Source organism: Simochromis diagramma, unplaced genomic scaffold (assembly GCF_900408965.1).
Source record: "Simochromis diagramma unplaced genomic scaffold, fSimDia1.1 OVJJ01000271.1, whole genome shotgun sequence".
NCBI classification, from domain to species: domain Eukaryota; kingdom Metazoa; phylum Chordata; class Actinopteri; order Cichliformes; family Cichlidae; genus Simochromis; species Simochromis diagramma.
In genome coordinates, this window is record NW_024386909.1 from 488,934 (window position 1) to 507,970 (window position 19,037).

A 19,037-nucleotide genomic window follows, 5' to 3' on the forward strand; every position below is an offset into this window, starting at 1 on the left:
AAAAGTCGCAGCAGCGCCGTGTAGCAGTCACTTACTCTGTCCACGTGAAGCTGAATAAAAGTCATCATAATATTATACAAGATGTAAGATTTTTACCTGAGGCGCTCAAAAGGGCATCTTATTGATGCAAACTATTATTGTATTATAATCAGTTTGCAATCCAACAACTCTTACTGCGGTTCATACAAAACAGACAAAATAGATAAAGAATTCAATTAACTGTGTGTAAAAAGCTTTACTGGAGGCAGCTACGGCCTGGGAGCCAGTATGCATTCAATATCCATCACCTTTGTGGCAAACAGACCGTAATCATTTCTGTTCTGGGCTTGTGTGACAAATAGAATCGATCCCTGTAATTTCATTTCATTCAATAGCAACCATCTGTTTACTCTGTCAATGTTACCGGCTCTAAACATTATCAAACTCTTAGCAGCCATGCAGCAGAAAGCACTGCTTTATGCAAGAGCTGATACAACGTCCTGAGGTGGCAGCAGTGTGACAGGCGATGATCAGAGCATTGAAAAAAATAGACTTCGCTGCTAGTCTGCCTCCAAGGTGGGCCGCCTCAGACACCTAATTAACACCTAGGACACCCCTAAAACATCAAACTCTGATTGGTGGGTGTGACAGTCAGGAGGCAGCTGATATACAGCTTAGTGGTGCTAAAGCTGTTGGCTTGGTTATTCTTCTGCATCTATATAAATATAATGCGTTCTTCTCCGTAAGAGAGCCGAATTCGTGCATTTATGCTTTACATATGCAGGTGGATATGCAAAATATCGACTAATGCTTCAGGTACTATAATTATTATAAGCCTCTGTGTCGCACACAGTAAAGTGACAACGCCGCGTGCACTTTTTTTTGTTTTCTGCACGCCTGCCTTTTTAGCACCGCCTCAGGAGAATGCCACCCTGCATTTCGCTGCACACACTGACTGAGCATGTGACAAATAAAACCTTTGACTCCTTCACGCTACAGTTAACCACATATTCACTGGGTTTATTGAAGAGACACATTAAAAAATCCCCGCACGATCATTTTACATACTTAGCGCCAAAAATAATAATTTTTCATGAATGAACCAACTCGCCGTCGGGACAAAAACACGGCGTCACGACTGCGCTGTGTGAGGGAGACAGATGCACTCTGGCTTCCACAAAACTCGTGTTTATTTGGACTGCATCTCCCCACTGTTAGTAAATCAAGGCGCTGAGCTTTAAGAGTCTTCGCCATGGGAGGAATAAGGAAGTCATCCTGTTTTATTCCTCATGCCAGGAATTATTTAAACAATAGATAACTGCTGGTGTAAATTTGCACCGCTGCGTTGCAAGGCTAATTGTTCCTGAATTATAGAGATGCAGTCAGCCAGATGTATGTAACGCAATTATCTCTGTGTGGTTTCAGGGCAAAATCCTGTCAACGAAAGAGGTTGGCTTCTTTCCAAGCGATGCTGTGAAGCCTTGCCCCTGCGTAAGTAGCATTTCCTTCCAGTCCTCTTGTAGTTCTAACTCACATTTGGCTACATTTATTCACCAGGCGTGTGGAGATAATTGGGAATTACGCTTATTTTACCTGGCAAAAGTAGAAAAACAACCCACAAGCTTCTATATTTAAAGCACGAGGAGTCCGGGTTGTTTTATGAGACACGAGCAGTTCACCACTTAATTTAAGCAAAGTACAAAATGATCTTTTAAGGAACAAGCAATGCTTCATGTTGTTCAGACTAATCCGGAGAAGGAAGGAAGGAAAAATTCCATGCAAATTCACAGACACGAGGGAACTATGAATTGTTTTGCTGGACTGTCATGTTCTGTTTGATAAAATGAAAATCAGACTCTGTCCCAGCTGCCTTAGGAACATGAGGCCTCCAGTAAATAACAAACTGTTATCACCTTATCTCAATGTTGTAAAGATAAGAAGTGCATTAAGCTGTGTTATTGAGGTTGCACAGTGGAAAAGCTTGTGTTTTATAGAGGAGCGATGCACTCGCTTTTAAACAGGCACCAAGATTTTATTGGAGTGGTTTGTCTGCGTTGTGTCTGATAAGTGTCAGCATCGTGAGAATAACAAAAACACGTGTTCGTGTTTTTTTTCAGGTCCCGAAGCCCGTCGATTATTCCTCTCAACCTTGGTAGGTTCACCAAACAGCCCTCCCACTTTGTGCTGTTTTCACCTTCTTTTATCCACATGTAGTCGGAGTTTTAGTCTTTTTTACAACTGGACCTGTTTGGCTGCTGTGCTGTAGGTTTGCAGGCCCTATGGAGAGGCTGCAGGCAGAGGCGGAGCTTATCAACAGAGTCAACAGCACCTACCTGGTGCGCCATCGCAGCAGAGAGTACACAGAGTACGCCATCAGCATTAAGTAAGTCTGCTACTTTGTGCCACTAATAAAAGTTGCTACCTCGGATGCAGATTCGTGACAGAGGACAGTCAAGACTTGATTCTTGGCCCTCAAATATCAAATATCAGATCAAAGCTTTAATTAATTTTATTTCCATTAATTTTAATACATTTTAATGTTGAGCTTGTGCAACAAATTACGTGTAATCAGAGTATGTAAAGTCAGCTGGGTATAAAACATTATTTGACTGTAGTGCCGAAACCTTGATTAATTGCTTGAATTTTACATCTTTGTATTAAATGTTATCGCTTATGAAAGCAGCTTCTAAAAAAAGTATCCACAAAAGTAAAAAACAAATAATTCCTTCATATTTTTCTGTAATTTTTGAGTGGGGAGCTTTGTAGTATATAGATTTTATTGTCTCTGTTTTACATGGCAGTGTTTCTTGCCCCACTGTTGTTAGATTCCTCTGATGATGCCTTAAGCCAAACCACAGTATTGACCAATTGAACTCCCAGCTTTGCTCCATAAGTTGACAGATCGATTTATAGTCCTTTGTAAGGATGATGGGCTTTTCCTCTGAGGTTGAGTCTGTGGTTAACCACAGTGATATGTGTGAGATTTACCAAACCAGATGCCTATCATGGAGCAGCTTCTGGCTTAAGGCACATGTAATAGTATTCATTATGGTTTGACCTAAAACCCACAAAACAGCCTCAGTGGTTTATAATTAGAAGCATACAGCCATTTTAATCTTGGTAATGAGGAATTAACAAAGCCTTAGGGTACTGGTGACCGTACTGATCTCTGTAACGTATCTCCGTGCTGTGAAAAGAGTCCCGTCATGTCCTCCTGTGGAGCCTCTGAGCTGGAATGCTTTCCTTAACAAGGAGTAAGCATGCTTCTCAGCAAGCAGTGGACACTACTTTGGACTTAATTTGAGTTTTTTTCCCCTCAAAGAAAGGAGCGCTTTCATGTTCCTTTTACGCTGAAGTCTTAATTGCATGTATGCACACAGACACTGAGCTCTGAGTAGCACAGAAAATGAATAAGACTGTTCAAGGTCATTAAAACCTCCCCATGGAGAGAGGCAGGGTATAAAGAGACACGTGTGGCTATGTGGCAATGACCACTGGAAATTATTACTCTCAAATGAAAATGCCCTCTGCTGCATTTCCTGTTTGTCATAGCAGAGCTGGCACAGGATTGTTTTTGATGATTTTGTCCAAATCGCCATGAGGCCTCGGTTACGTTTGAATTAGGCTGTAGCATTGTACCCTCTTATATTCTCCAGAAATAACACACAGTTCTGCCTGCGGAGAAGAGGGTTGGGTTTTTATTTAGCTCTGTATATAAATGATAAACAAGTATTATATTGCTAAAATCTTAAAATCCATAACCACATAATTTCCTCAGGGATTAATAAAGTTTCCTGTTTCTGATTCTAAAATTTCTGAGCGCATTTTCAAACTGTTACAGGGTTATTTTTTTAACACTAACAGCTAGTACGATTGAAAATGTTTAGCTCTAGTGTGTCACTGTTTGATTTCATTGGATTTCAATTGGATTTTCATGGTTTGACAAAGACATTGAATTGTTATGTTGCTGAGACTAAGATGAAAAGCCCAATATTGTTGACGACTGCGCGCTACACATGTAGCTAAAGCTGAGCACGTTAGCCTAGCTTAGCGCAGGCTAGCATAGGATGTGTACCAGTGCGGTTTCACACTTCAGTAAGTGCGCTAAATACAGTAAATCCACCATAAATAGTTACTACACAACTTCAAGTCTTTGGTGTTAGCGTAGCTTTAATAAAAGATGATACAGCAGGTTAATTATTAAGATTTGCTCTCTCTACGGTTTCATCAGTTTATAGAATAAAATCACTCTGTAAGTTCTCAAGTTTTGCTGTTTCATCTGTGTTTGCACCAAAAAAGACAATTCTAAAAATACTGAAAGAATCGCATAACCTGAAACAACCGTCATCTGATTTCATGCATTTATGCACAAAAATGTTAAATGGAGTAAAAAATCCCTGATATTGTTGTCAAAGCACCTCTAAAAATGTTTTTTTTATTCCTGCAGCCTTAGACCCCTATCAGCCACCCTGTTAATGCAAACACAAGCATGCAGCTTTCAGTTACACACATGCGCACACTCGCTCCTGACCACCCATCATTCACATGTCACAAACCTTTGGGATCCTATGCATTACTGCGACGGCCCGGCTCTCCACGGGGGCTAGATGCCGGCCACCGATCGATGGCGGTGATCAGAGAGGGAAATTACACTCATAACTTATTCAATGGCCCACAGGTACAACAACGATGTGAAGCACATAAAGATCCTGACCAAGGAGGGCTCCTTCTACATTGCAGAGAACAAAAAGTTCAGGAGCATAGTAGTGAGTATTTTTCAGTCTTTTATTTTTTTTAAACTTCCACCACTGCAGTTCATAAATAAATAATCCTGTTCACTTAATGAAGTGTCAAAAACCTGAATTTTATTTCAGCAATGTGCACAAAAATAGCTATGATTAGAGCCGTGTTTATACTGACCCGAGGGCTTCAGCCTTATAGAGTCCAGAGCATATTGGAAAGGTTTACCATTTATGTGCCAGTTACTGAGGTTTTCAATATAATATTAAGATACTGGTTGCAAAACCAAATTTAAAAGGATATGGTTAAAGTCAACTTTTATTTGCTATAACTGGGGGAAAATAAGAATCCTCTTAAGGACATAAATGTGTTGATATGATTTCAAACTAGTTGGATGTGTGTTTGAATGTGTTCAGGAGCTGATTGAGTACTACAAACATCACTCCCTGAGAGAAGGCTTTAGGAGTCTAGACACCACGCTGCAGTTTCCTTACCGAGAAACGGAGAATGCTGCTATGCACCGCTTCAACCGATCCGGTGGCAACAGTGAGTATACCGAGAATTACCTAGAATGGAAATAATGCAATAAACTAAAACACCACATTTTTTCAAATGAAAGCAGTGCGACTGGACCCCAATACATCCTTCATGTTAAAGGCCATCGCAGTCAGAGAGGAGCCAAAGTAAAAATATGATAGTTGTTTGCTTTTGTTTGTCCAGTGGAGACTCCCTCTCAATCGGAGCCTAGTGGCTCTCAGTGTTTTCATTAGCAGATTGTCTATGGATCTTTAATTTCCTTGCATTTGAGGGACGACAGCAATCATCATACTAAACACAGCAAATATGGCCATGAATGGTAAATACACTGATTCTTATAGAGCGCTTTTCTACTCTCCCGGAGTACTCAAAGCATTCTATACAACATGCCTCATTCAGCCGTTCACACCCACTCATACAAGCACTTCTAAACTCAAGTGCAACCTAAACTACATTCACACACATTCATACTCCGATGAACGCATCGGAGGGCAACTCGGGGTTAGTATCTTGCCTAAGGATATTTGGCATGCAGACTGGGGAAGCCAAGGATCGAACCACCAACCTTCCGATCAGTAGCTGATCTGCTCCACCACCTGAGCCACAGCCACCCAGAAGCAATGGTTGCCTAGTTTTTGCGTCAAAGCAGACTTTAACAGTTGGTTAACCAAAATAGTTAGCAATTAAGTAATTTCATGTGCAGCCATGACTTTTTAAGCCTGAGACATCTGACGGCAGTACATGCCGTCAGCTCACCAGCATCAGTGGACTCACACTGAAGCCAGTCATTCTTTTGATTGTTAAGTTTTTGTTTTATCCGGCAACACGCTGCTATTGCTGTTTCTGCCGATTTCCCGCCATCTCTGCTCTTGTTTTCTCTTCTATTTTCTCATCTGTCATCCTTCACAGCTCTGTTACACACTGCTTCAATTCACACAGGAGGATCTTTTAAGCCCTGAAAGAACTGGATGGCTCTTTAACAACTGTTATAAACAGCCCAGCCTCCTGACTTTAATTGTTTTTGACTCGGCTGTCAAACGGTGGTTGGCGAGTCTACTAAGCATGTCATTAGATTTGATAACAGTCTCTGGCCGATTGCTGAAGATCAAATCAATTTGAATGCCAGGGGAAAAGGGGGGAAACCAGTTAGAACTCTAAACAAGTTTGCACATTTAATCTGACTTAAGTTTAAATGGAATCTATTTCTCGTCACTTTTTAAATCTGTGTTATTTTGGATGATCTATTTAAGAAAAAATGTATGTTTCACAATTTAAATTCAGTACAATTCAGTTTTGATTATCTAGCACCAAATCACAGGTGTAAGGTAAAGACTCAAATATAACCTCAATATAAGAAAGCACTTGGCAATGGCGGGAAGGAAAAACTCCCTTTTAGCAGGAAGAAACGTGCAGCACAACAAGGCTCATGGAGGGGCAGCCATCAGAGGGGAAAGATGAGAGAAAAAGGAGAGCACAGGGAAACAGGACAAAACAAAAACTACAGGAGAAAATTTTATCACATGCTGCGGTGATGAATAAACACTAGGGGAGTGAACAGAGGCGAGTGGAAAGGAGAGACTCGGTTAATCAAAGGAAGTCCTGCAGCAGTCTGAGCATCATAACTAAGAGAGGGTTCAGGGTCACCTGAGCCAGCCTTAACTATAAGCTTTATCAAAAAGGAAACTTTTAAGTCTAATCATAAAAGTAGAGAGTGTCTGTCTCCTGAATCCAAACTAGGAAGCTGAAGTCTCTGCCTCTACCTTTACTTTAAGAACTCTGGAAACTCTACAAACTACAAGTTAAGCCTGTAGTCTGAGAGCAAAGTGGTACTATGAGGTCATCAAGACATAAAATGTTGCAGAAGTTAAAACAGTGTCAGTATAGTTGCTAATTTTAGTCCACGAAGGACTTCTGTAGCTGATTCTGTATATTTTTTTAAACAATTTGAACATGTAACGTGCGTTATATAATATGATATAATATTAGGACTTTTATTTTTATTAATTTTTACCCTAATCTATTCGTTATTTTAAGAGTAAAAAAGATTTTTAAAAAATGCTGATAATAAGATAGCATTTCACATGGGAGTAATTGTATCGAACGTGGGATATTTCACATCATTTCACATGCCAGACAGCCGGAAACCTTTAAGCATCCTCACCGGTGACGATTTAAGCAGCAGGATTTCTTTTTCTACCCGTGTCATAATGAAAAAACGTGTGACATCTCAAGACAAAGCAGCTGTTGACAGCAACACTTCTGATAGGTTTGGGTCTGTACAAGAACACAATGATGATTAAGATTATTTATGTATGCAGCCGCTGCTTTGATTTATAATGAATGAATAAAGGAGAATGCAGTATCTGATAACACGGTTTCTTCTTTGTAATTTAACAATTCGGTTCGACTCAGTTTTATTTATATAGAGCCAATTCACAGCAACAGCGCATTTATATTGTAAGGTAAAGGTCACACAACATTAGAAAGAAACCCCATCATATGGCCTCCTATGAGCAAGCACTTGGCAACAGTGGTAAGGAAAAACTCCCTTTAAACAGGAAGAAACGTCAAGCAGGCGTGGGGTTTGTAACTGTGAAGAAATGTGTTTTTAGACAAAGACAAACAAAAACAAACAAGCTTTTGTTGTGGGAAAAGCTGGCATGCATAAATCCCTTTATCTTTGACTAGAAATGGGAAAAATTCATTATCTGGGGTTTAAATCCACTCAGTTAACTGTTTGCAATCTTCAAACTGAAGTAGAGAGTGATCCTTGCCTTAAAAACCATAAATGTTTACCCCACGCAAGAAGAAACATAAATATTAAGCTCAGCCCGCCAGGCAAAGCACCACTGCCCATTGACTGCTAAATGGAAAATCAACCAAGTGATCACAGTCAGTGGTAAAATGATGATTTCATTTGATGCCTGCATGCCGCTGCGTGCTTTGGAGAAGTCCCTGGCTTGCAGACGATCACGTTTCAAGCGGCAGAAATGTGAACAGATTGTACTGAGCTGTTTGCTTGTTCTAAAGCGGGGCCTGTTGTTCAAACTCAGCATCAAGACACAAGTTGAGACAGCTCCAATCCAAATTTGTTTTGGAGGGTTGTTGTGGTGTGCCCCTCTGTCTTGTAGGCAGCCTGCTCCCGGTGTGCAGACTTCATTTTTCTCGCTTTCACTTTTAAACGACTCGTGTTTTGATTTCTACTTTCCCAAAGCACTGCTGGAAATCTCCCAATTAACGTTTGTGCTTTGTTTTTGTCGACTGCTTCGTAGTTAGAGAAACTGATTGATTGATATTTCCTTTTTTGCCCATCGTTACAAAGGAAGAAATACTGGCGTTTAGTTAGCTGAAATGTATCCGTGGTGTGCAGGTTTCTAACTCTCATCCTCATCTTGTGGGAAGCCGCAGCGTGTGTGTGTGTGTGTGTGTGTGTGTGTGTGTGTGTGTGTGTGTGTGTGTGTGTGTGTGTGTGTGTGTGTGTGTGTGTGTGTGTGTGTGAGTGCGCTGTCGGTCTTTCTCCCCTCTATTATTCACCCGGCTCACATTGTGCATTCCGGTGTGGTCCACAAATCAGATTGTGCAAAAATGAAGCATGTAAGATGCAGCTGGTGTTTCGGTGGCTGTTTGAAGTGGAGCGCGATCCCTCTTCATATTGCTCGTACCTAGACACCATTAGGGGTTGCTGAGCTGTCTCTCAGTGCGCTGATTAGTATTCATTTTAAAAACCACTAGAGCCCTGCTCCTCTTACAGCATATCAATAACCCAGGCCAGTTAACTTGCCAGCAGTATTGTTGGGAGCGGCACATTTTTCATAAAGTTTGGGCATTTATCAGTCATTGCGGGGATTAGATTTTCTATTCCCACTGGCTGAAATGTAGGCTCCTGTGCAGAGGTGGCTTTAGAAACCCGAATGAGGGGTAGACTGGGGGCACGCTTTTAAAAGAACGGCAGCGGATTTGAAAAATGAGCAGAAGACTTGAATTTAAAGTGCTCGTTCTGTTCTCGGAAATAATGAACTGTGCATTGGTCATAATTACTTACTGTATGACATACACTATATTGCCAAAAGCATTCACTCCCCCAACCAAATCACTGAATTCAGGTATTCCAGTCACCTCCATGGACACAGATGTATAAATTCAGGCATGCAGACTGCTTCTACAAACATTTGTGAAAGAGTGGGTCTCTCTCAGGAGCTCAGAGAATTCCAGGATGGCCAGTCGTAATATTTCATCACTACTAAATATTCCACAGTCAGCTGTTAGTGGTATTATAACAACTCAGCCGTGAAAGTGGTAGGCCATGTAACATCACAGAGCAGGGTGAGTGGATGCTGAGGCGTGTAGTGGACAGAGGTCACCAACGTTCTGCAGACCTCCAAACTTCATGAGGCCTTCAGATTAGCTCAAGAACAGTGCATAGAGAGCTTTAGTGCAGAAGTGCTTTCTGGATGCATCAGAGAGCAACTTGGGGTGGTTGGTCTCTTACCCAAGGATATTTGGCATGCAGAAAAGGCAGCCAGGAATTGAACCACCAACCTTCCGATCAGTACACCTGCTCTAAATCCTGAGCTACAGCCACCCCGCTCATAAGAGTATGACACAGCTCCATTTAGGCGAGGTTTGTGTCATTTCAGGATTCATGTATGATCATTTTGGTTGTTCTGGATGTTGTTGAATTGCAACACTGCACTCTGCATACTATATGTATGTGGAATACGTTTTCCATGATCCTTTCTTTTTTGGTTGTTTTGTTCACCACAGTTTAACTTTTCTGGACTAAAATAATCACTGGCATCTGTTTAAGTCGACTACATTTATTCTCTGCGGTCTGTTTCTGTACTTTAGCAACACAACTGAGCAAAAAAGAACCGTTTTCATTGTTAGCATTTTACCCTGACTGTTCTCATGCCAAACTTTCTCTGCTTCTTTAGTTACGTTCCAAAATAACCCACGAACACCAAGGTGCTAATACTGTCAGGGTTAGAGGTTCTATTTCCCACAGCAAGGCAGTGACACTGCCAACTCTCAGACGTTACTGGAACAGGATCAGTTTCTGTAGCTGCCTCCTCTGCCAATAGGAGACAGACTGGAAGACAGACGGAAATACAAATGCAGTGGTTCTCTGGTGGGTTGTTTTTCAAGCTGTACGCCGAGATAAAGGCACAGTTAGTCTTTGTAAAGAAGAATCTGCGACATTTTCAGGTTCAGAAACAGCCTGCACAAAAGCAATTAGAGCACCCTCGAAAAATCCTGTAATAGTGGAATGTGAAATAAAGAAACGGGGTACATTACCGTGTTTTTTGAGCATCTGCAAGTCGGGGAGAATATTACAGCTACGTCTCCAACTGTGCAAAAATCCCCCTTCGCGCTGTAATTGTGAGTAGACTGCATGTTCTTCTCAATTAAATGCAATAAAGCGAAGATGTCATCCCTCATTAGCGAGGCAGAAGTCCTTTTAGCAAAGTGGAACAAGATATGTCATCACTTCGTGTCTCAACAACATTTTAGGAGCAGTGCACATTTTTAGGACCTTCAGTGTTTCCTTTAATTCAGCGATGGCAATTAGATAAAGACCCTCTTCTCGCTTTTGCACATTCATAACGGCCGTTTGATAGTTTGTTACTGTGTTTTCTATTCCATATCAAGTGACTGTAGAAGATTTTTGAACGTGAGAGGCTTTTAGAATTCAAAATTGTCACCTTTAGTCATCGACAAATTGCTGCAAGTTTTGATAAATGTTATGGTTTGATCTCATATTTGAGTTTGGGAGAAAAAAGATTAGAATTATAATTATAGTTCCAAAAACACAGTAAATACTTTTAGGGGCACAAATTAATTAACCACCGAACATCAGTGAAAGAGCTGCTTCCAGTGGCTGTGTAGATAAGTCTCACTGGCTCTCCCCCTGTGCCTGTCATCATTTATTTTTCATCAAACTGCGACTGTGTGGGTTTTATTTTAAATACCTCTGAAAAAGAAAGATCAAATTTTTTTTACAAAACATGCTTTTTTTTCCTTCTCCTTTGCTTCTCTCTCCTTCCATCCCTACCCATTCCTGCCCTCCTCTACCCCGTCTTGCATCTCTCCACCCCCCTGCCTGGCCTGCACTGCCTCCGCCCTGCCATAGCCCCATTGCTCTGCGGCCTCTCTCTTCTAACTCCTGCCGGCTACAGCTTTGTACCTCCTTCCTCTGCTCCCTTCTGGTCAGGTACAGGTATTGGTTCTCTCTCTCTCTCCCTGTCTTTGCCTGTCACTTTAACACTGGGTCTCTTTCTCTCTTCACCTCGCCTGTTGATGGCTGCTCGGGAACGCTGGCTGTCCGTTTGCGTCACTGCATGAAAATCTGGGCCTTTTCCATCTTTCATGTAGCTTCTCATTGAACCGTCTCACCTCTTGTGTAGTTTTGCACACATACATGCCATTCTGTACAAATTGCATGTTTGTACGATGTGTGTCCACATTTTTGCATGTGCCTGCTTGTGTGTGTGTGTGTGAGGTGCACCTTTAAGAAAAAGAGTAGAGTGTGTGAGATGTTTTCCACAGTTGGTATGTGGCTGGGTTTTGTGTGTGCTTGTTCAGGTCTGTCTGTCAAAGTAAAGGTGGAAGTGTCCAAATACACAGAGCTCCTCTATATTAGATATTCTATCCCTACGGCCAGCTTGTAGAGGTCTGACATTCCATTTTCACATGTCAGCTTTGCCCAGTCGGACCACCGGTCAGCGTCTGAAAGGGAAGAGAGCCGGCAGGGTGGGATGGAGCTAGCTAGCCGGCTCCACATGTGTCTCTCACACCGCTGTCTGCTCAACAGGAGACATGTAGTCTAACACAGACTGCTGTCAGAACCCTGCTAAAGCTAAAGCTATGGCTCTAAAGCTATGCACAGCTCTTACACTCAGAGTAGTGAGTTTGTACAAAGTCGCCAGAAGTCAAATTACTTGGCTGAAATTCCAGCTTGATGTACAAAATTGGCAGTTTTTTACATAAAATAGTTCCTTTTGTTCATACTAGATTCTAGCTAGTTTTATGAAGAACAGCTGGCTGAATTTGGCTGCGTAATTAAAACTTTTCCTTCATTATATTTGCTCTGTGGTTTTATTTTCTTGAATACTTTAGATGAAAGGATCAGAGACGCTGGAATTTTATTGACGCTGTGGGGGAGGGGCGGTGAAGGTCCTTTCTATCTTTGTGTGAAAGGAAGAAAAATAAAATTGGTGACCAAAAAGAAACCTGTAGGTGTCAAAGTTAGACGTGTGTAACTCCAGGCCTCTCCACCTCTCTGTCCGTATGAGCGTCTACATGTTGCAACCGATGTGTTTGAACTCGTCGTCAGCATAAACCGTGGATGAGCACATTCTCTCTTTTTCGTCCTGTTTTGCATCCCCCTCATTTTCTTTTCTCTTCCTGCAGTGTTTACCCCCAAAGTGATTGGTGTGGCAATAGCGCGGTACGACTTCAGCTCACGCGACACCCGGGAGCTCTCTCTGCAGGAGGGAGACGTGGTTAAGATCTACACCAAGTCGGGAGCTAATGGCTGGTGGAGGGGCGAGGTCAACGGCAGGGTGAGTGGAAACCTTAAGGTGCTCGATGGCAAATTGTGGGAGGGGGGGCTTGGTTTTGCCTTCCAGGATATCATCTTTTTCTAAAATCCCCAAAAATCCCCATGTTGGTGGGCAGCATGCCATTATTCTCCTTTAAAAACAATCAACCTTGATATAAAGTACGTATCTGTCAGTATTGTTTAATCAAGGCACAGAAGTTTGTATTAGCAGTCTTCACTCTGAAATGATTCTAGCTGCTAAATTCTTAAATCCAATTTTGGGTAGCAGTAAAAGCGGGCGTTTTGCAGAAGAAAAATTTGGCAGATATTTTTGTCTGTGGATACCTGGAAGGGGCTGTTCAGACTCAGTCTATTTTTTCATTAGTCAGTTGTGTGCAGTATTTATGTTTCCACATATCCTGTTGGAAGGATTCATTTGCTGCTCTTACATCACTTAAATGCATACGTTTTTCCAATGCCAGGAGCGCTCTCTAATCAGGTGTTAAATTCTGAGCGAAAAGCCAGGAAATCTGTGCGTCGACTCCCACTCGTGGCTGGAGTTTAGCTCGGCGGCGAGCGGCGGACTGAGTGCGTGATTGTGTGTAAATAATGTGTTTGTGCTGCGAGTGTGAAGTGAACAGCTGCAGTAAATGGAGCTTTTCACTTTTATTAAGCCTGATGTGTGCACTGATGCCACTCTTAAAAAAAACTAAGGAGGGGGAGAAGAGTCTGTGAAGTGCTGCTAGTGTCTCTTTAGGGCAAACAGCCAGTAAAAACAGTTGGTATTACTTTTGTTGGCTCTTTCTATTTAAAATTCTAATATATCAGTACAATAATATCACATCATTAAACAGTTTTTTTTAATTTTACCAAGTTGCTATTGGCCAATCAGCATCTGCATGTATCTCGTCTGGTATGTGCTGATTTAAGCAATTTTTCTGAGCATAATGCAGATAAATATGCTATAAAGTTTCTTTAAAGTCAGTTACCCCATTATTTTTTCCCTTTGCCACTGACCTACTGTAGACAGATATGTAAAATGATCAGTTGATTATGTGTGGTTTTATGACATGTCATGGGTGTTGACTCACAGTTTAACTACACTTCTCAAAAAATGAAGGAAACCATCACAATAGCACTAAAACAGGAGGATGTAAACACAGACCAGACCTGTGGCGTTTAAAGACGAGGATGACCGTGACAGAAACACTTGATCAGCTCAGTATAACACAAGGCCAAGTGAACACAGCTGCACTGGAGAGGAAACGCCCAAAAACAGGAATGGTTTTGGAAGTGGTGACAACAAACCGGGGCTTTGTCCTTATCCCTTCTGACTGTTTTTCCCTAGTTTTGCTTTTTGTTAGATTCGTAGCCGCTGACGGCGTTTGATGGTACTTGCAAACCATTCAGGTTGTACTGGTAGTCCAGCTCCTCCAAGATGGCGCATCTATATGTGCTTTTGTTAAAAATGTTTGCTGTGCTTTCCAGCACACACTCATCAGCATGGAGGAGATACCAGGAGGTGAGCTTTAAATGAGGAGAGCTGGACAGGGCAGTAGAAAGGCATCAAAGCAGCAGCAACAGCTCTTTTCTGGGTCCTGGTTACATCTGCAAAGTGTCTGAAGTAGCAACAGCTGAAGCAGACTGAGAAAATGATGACTGATGGCGACATTCGACCCCTGTCTGGTTACTAATCTCAGTCTCTTTTCCCCCCTCAGGTGGGCTGGTTTCCATCCACATACGTTGAAGAGTGCGAGGAGTGAAAGGGCCCGCGTGAGGGAAAAAAGAGGAAGATAAAAGAAGAAGGGCAGCGGTGGAGTAAGCAAACCGATCTCATGACAGTGACTGAGTGAGCTTTTGCACCCCCGTCTGCTCCCGCGTTACTTTTCAGAGTGAAGCAGACGGCTTCGCTCACCTCCACGGTGCCCTGTTGCCTAAAACCATCCCGGAAGCCTTTGGGAGAGGAAAGGACTATAGTACGCTGCAGATGCAGAGATGCACAGTCATTTCTGCTTGACTCTGTGTGGCTAAGCGACTCCACCGACTAGCAGCTTGCCTGTCAGCGGGGCACAGGTCTTCGCCAGACACCCCCCACCCCACCCCCTCGCCCTCCTCCTCTCCCCCTCACTTCATCCGTCCATCCATAATTCATCCTCCACTTCCTTCCTCCCTGCCCTAGCCAGCCGCAGCGCCACAACTCCCACCTGTTTCCGCTTGCCAAGTCGGCCGTTGCCTGAACTGTCAGCAGCAGATACTCAAACGCCGCTCTTCCATTCATCCGCTCATCCATTCATCCATCTACACCCCCCCCCCTTATCGCTCCGTGTGGGAATAGAGTCATCTGAGAGTTGGGAGACACTTCAGTTTTTCTTTTTTTCCCCCTTTCATCCTCATGTCTGAAGGGATTTCAGTCAGTTTTGACCTTGCCTGCCTGTTTTTTTCCACTAATGCAGGTGGATATTGATGACTTGATGACCCAGATTCATACACACACACACGCACGCGCGCGCGCACCACCCACCTCTCCTCTCCCTTCAGATTATTATCGCCGCACACTTGCACACTCACTCTTCCAGGAGATGTAAGAGAGGGATGGTGTCGGATAGCATCGCTGCACAGTGCCAGCAATTGATCGCTGTTGTTCCTATTTTCCTTCCACCTCCTACATTCTTTATCTCCAGACCAGCCTCTCATGTTTTTTAGTTGTCTTGGCCGTTAGCGATCCCCACGCTCTTATCGGTGGCAGCTCTGTCAACAAGAGCCCATCCGCCAAGGGTTTATCTTATTGGAGGCATTAGCGGCTCGTCGGGGGTGGTGGTGGCGGTGGAAGGGGGAGGGGACAAACCACGCTACCTGGAAGCCACCTGCTACCTTAGCACTGAACGGCAGAAAAGAAAAGCACATACACAGCCCCAGCCTTGTTCTTCCCCAGTTTATCGTCTCATCGTTTCTTAGCATGTTTTGAGCTGTTGTTCCAGTTTCATCGTGTGCAGGTTTGATAAACACGGCTGATTACGTTCCAGAGGCTGCACTGGTCGACCAGGAGAGGCTATACTAACACCGACACCTGTCTCACAGAAATGGACTAGAAAAAAAATATAAAAAATATATATTTTAAGTAGTCTAGAAGGACTAACGTCACCTTTTAGAAACCTTTCTGTCACGCTTATATCTGCCTTCCCCCACCGCCCTCACCCCGGTTGTGCACAATGCTTCCTTAGTAAGAGTAAAAGCGGATTTTCCCACATTTGAAGGAATAAAAACCTTCACAGGGACGCAAGCTGTGCACGCTTTTAATGTTAACATCAACGGCAGAAAGGAGAAAGGTGCCAGAGGACACAGATCCAACATAGTGATCATGCACGCTGGACATGGAGGACTCCTCAGTAGCTGGCTTTGTGTAGCTTTGTTTAGCAATGAAATATTTGTTGGCTGTAACTTCAAATCATGTCTTTTTTCTATTTTTCAATGTGTACATACTGAAACTTTTATTTAATCGATGGTTGGTGATGTCTTTCCTCACAGTCGCCCTGTCATAGAGCAGTCCACATCGCATGTATTATGTAAGGATGGTCAAAACACTACTTTGAACTAGTCCTTTAATGTCTAGTAAGTTGTTGTTTGTCTGCATTTCTTCATTTTTCCTTCTTTTTTTTTTTAACCATGCAGTTCAGCTAAAATATGATCGCATTTGTCATTGGAGCACACTGCAGGGAAGCTTAAGGAGCAGCTTAAGTGGAAACTATGGTGAAATTCTCTTGTAGACGTTGAGTTTTCAGAGTTTGTATTGATTTGACGAGATGAAAGAAACCATCGCTCTTCAGCTAACTCGAGAATCAGCCCGCAGGGCAATCCTTCCAGTCAGAGCTAGCCCTTCCACTGTCACGTCTGCACTGCGGTGATGCCACTGAGCATCACATTTTCTGAATTTAAGTAACGATTTATTATGAAGCAAGGCATTTATATACGCTTAATGGAGCCATTATAGTTGAAAGTCATTAATAACTCCTTGTCAGCGCCGTCTCTCCACGCCTTTTATGATATGTAGGAGAAATGTGTTTTATATGTAGACGTTTTCTTAAAGAACTAGACCGAAGGATCGCGTTGTCATATGTTTGTGCCGTCTCCCTGCCTACCCGACACACTTTCCTCTGCTCATCAACAGTGTCATTAAGTGACCACTAGATGGAAGCATTTTAAACACAGCCTAGCAGCCACTTCTCACTCTGCAAAAGTTTGGGCATGACATCATCTGATTAGGAGGTGAACGATATTAAAGGAAACAGCTGGCAGCAGGCTCAGACGTGCTGCTGCAAGCGTGAGAAACTGAGGAAGCTCTGAAAGACAAGCCCAAAGTATCAAAGTACAAAAGGAGGGTTGTTTAAACTGCTCCTTGGGCAGATACCACCATGACTTTTATTTGTTTGACGTGTATTGATCATTTCTGATGTTCGAGAAACTTCTCGTCAAGTAAGAGCCTTCAGGACCTCCTGCTTTCCAGCACGACTGCCGTCTCCGAACAGTCAAACATGAGATTCGTAACATCTTTAAGAAATCGGAGAGTGAGAGAGAGTTGTGCTGCAGAAGGAGCACACCTCTCTCCCGTCTGGGGAGAACTGGAGAGCTGGAGTGGGCTCCTCTAATCGCAGACTCTGGTAATCCACTCCTGCTCTCCCTCCTCCACCCAGATGAACTCTGACAGCGGGGCCATTTACAGCTGCAGGCTTTCCTCTCCTCCAAGTGTGCCTCCAGATTTTTTCTTTTCTTTTTTTTGTGGGCAGGAGGGACGGGAGGAAGGCTCAAGGGTATCTGTGATCTAATCATTACACCATCTCCTCACCTCAGCGACCCTGCTGCATCCATCTCTCTGTCGGCTCCCCTCTCTCTTGCTCTATCTCACCGTGTCACTCCCCTCCTCTCTCTCCCACTCGCTCTTTACTGCTCTCTTTCCCCATCTATCTTTCATCCAATCTCCGTCTCCTCTGTTTCTCTCTGTATTCCGTCCCTCAACCGACGCTCTGTAGGCCGTGACCGCCGCTGTGTGTTGGTGGGAGGAGAATCGGAGATTCTGTGTTACCGGGCGAGGAGGCAGAGAGGCTCAATCGGAAAACAAGCCCAGCAAAATGAGGACTAGTTTAATTTTACCGCAAATTAATAGGCTGGGAGAAATGATGCCAGTTAGAGAATGAATTAGAATTTACTCTCGCTATTGTGATCCCCTTGGTGTATGCACAGATTATTTCCGTATGCACAGGCACATCCCATGTGGGAAAATCATTTTGACTGAATTCAGGGCTGTGTTGTTGTATTAACCTGAAACACAACTCAAATATGAAGAAAACATGGATTTTTTTTTCTTCCTTCTGTTTTTTTTTAGTCAGTACTTCCTGTGGACTAAAGTTTGCATTGTCTGTGTTCATGCTTTTGTTATTTCAATGAAGCCAAAGATGTATGCTGTACTTACTGTTATGTCTCATAACCACGGTACCCAACCGCTGTGGCCTAACTCTAAAACTGTGCAATCCTGAGTGTGTAGCATATCCCTGTATTGTTGCTGTACTATACTGTAAATGATGTACATAGCACATAATAAAGATATACAGTACACAGCTTCTTCTGATGCACTTGTATTTCATGTCTTTTTTTAATAGATTTTTCTTAATTTTGAGAGATTGTAGTTTGAGTGTCAAGCCCTGGAGCTGAAACAACACAAATGCCAAAAATGTCAGTTCCTCAAATGTCCACATGAGGCTGACTCCAAAAGTGAGTCAAATCCAATTGATCCCCACTGTTAAAATGCACATTTTTACAGCACAAATAAAGATGTTTAAAGTCTGATTAAAAATATATTTTTATATCTATTGCATATTTACACCATGACAGCTTTATAGGGGTTGAATTTTTATATATGTCACTATATATTTAATTTGAATTAAGCCTTAAAGTATGCATTATGTGAGGCGTGGTTTCTTTGTATGACAGGTGGATGTCTATGCTGCTACCTCTTGATCATGCTTTTTATTTTGTGCATTTTCCCAACTGTAGGACTGATAAACACTATTTTAGCTTAGCTTAGCTTAGCTAAACTTATGTATATTGACGTCAGTAAATTTGTGTTTACAGTACTTCAGGATATAGTTAGCTCTACAGACTGGGAGTGAGTATGAACATTGTAACCTGTTTTGAAGTGGTAGGTCGTTTAAAATGCAGTCTAACAAGTGCAACCAAACATCAGGTGTTT

At 42.6% G+C, this 19,037-nt stretch overlaps 1 protein-coding gene across 2 annotated transcripts in view; it reads left to right on the forward strand.

Annotated features, from left to right (window-relative positions):
* LOC120736244 (guanine nucleotide exchange factor VAV3) overlaps positions 1-18,416 on the forward strand; it is a 92,809-nt gene extending 74,393 nt beyond the window's left edge. The window contains exons 21-28 of one of the 2 annotated variants that reach the window (XM_040036236.1): positions 1,405-1,470; positions 2,097-2,131; positions 2,246-2,362; positions 4,658-4,745; positions 5,136-5,265; positions 11,387-11,467; positions 12,667-12,818; positions 14,515-18,416. In XM_040036236.1, coding sequence (XP_039892170.1) covers positions 1,405-1,470; positions 2,097-2,131; positions 2,246-2,362; positions 4,658-4,745; positions 5,136-5,265; positions 11,387-11,467; positions 12,667-12,818; positions 14,515-14,559 — 714 coding nt within the window. In that variant the 3' untranslated portion in view covers positions 14,560-18,416. The remainder of the gene's footprint in view (positions 1-1,404; positions 1,471-2,096; positions 2,132-2,245; positions 2,363-4,657; positions 4,746-5,135; positions 5,266-11,386; positions 11,468-12,666; positions 12,819-14,514) is intronic. The other variant, XM_040036237.1, reaches the window with a different exon arrangement.
* The last annotated feature ends 621 nt before the right edge of the window (positions 18,417-19,037 follow it).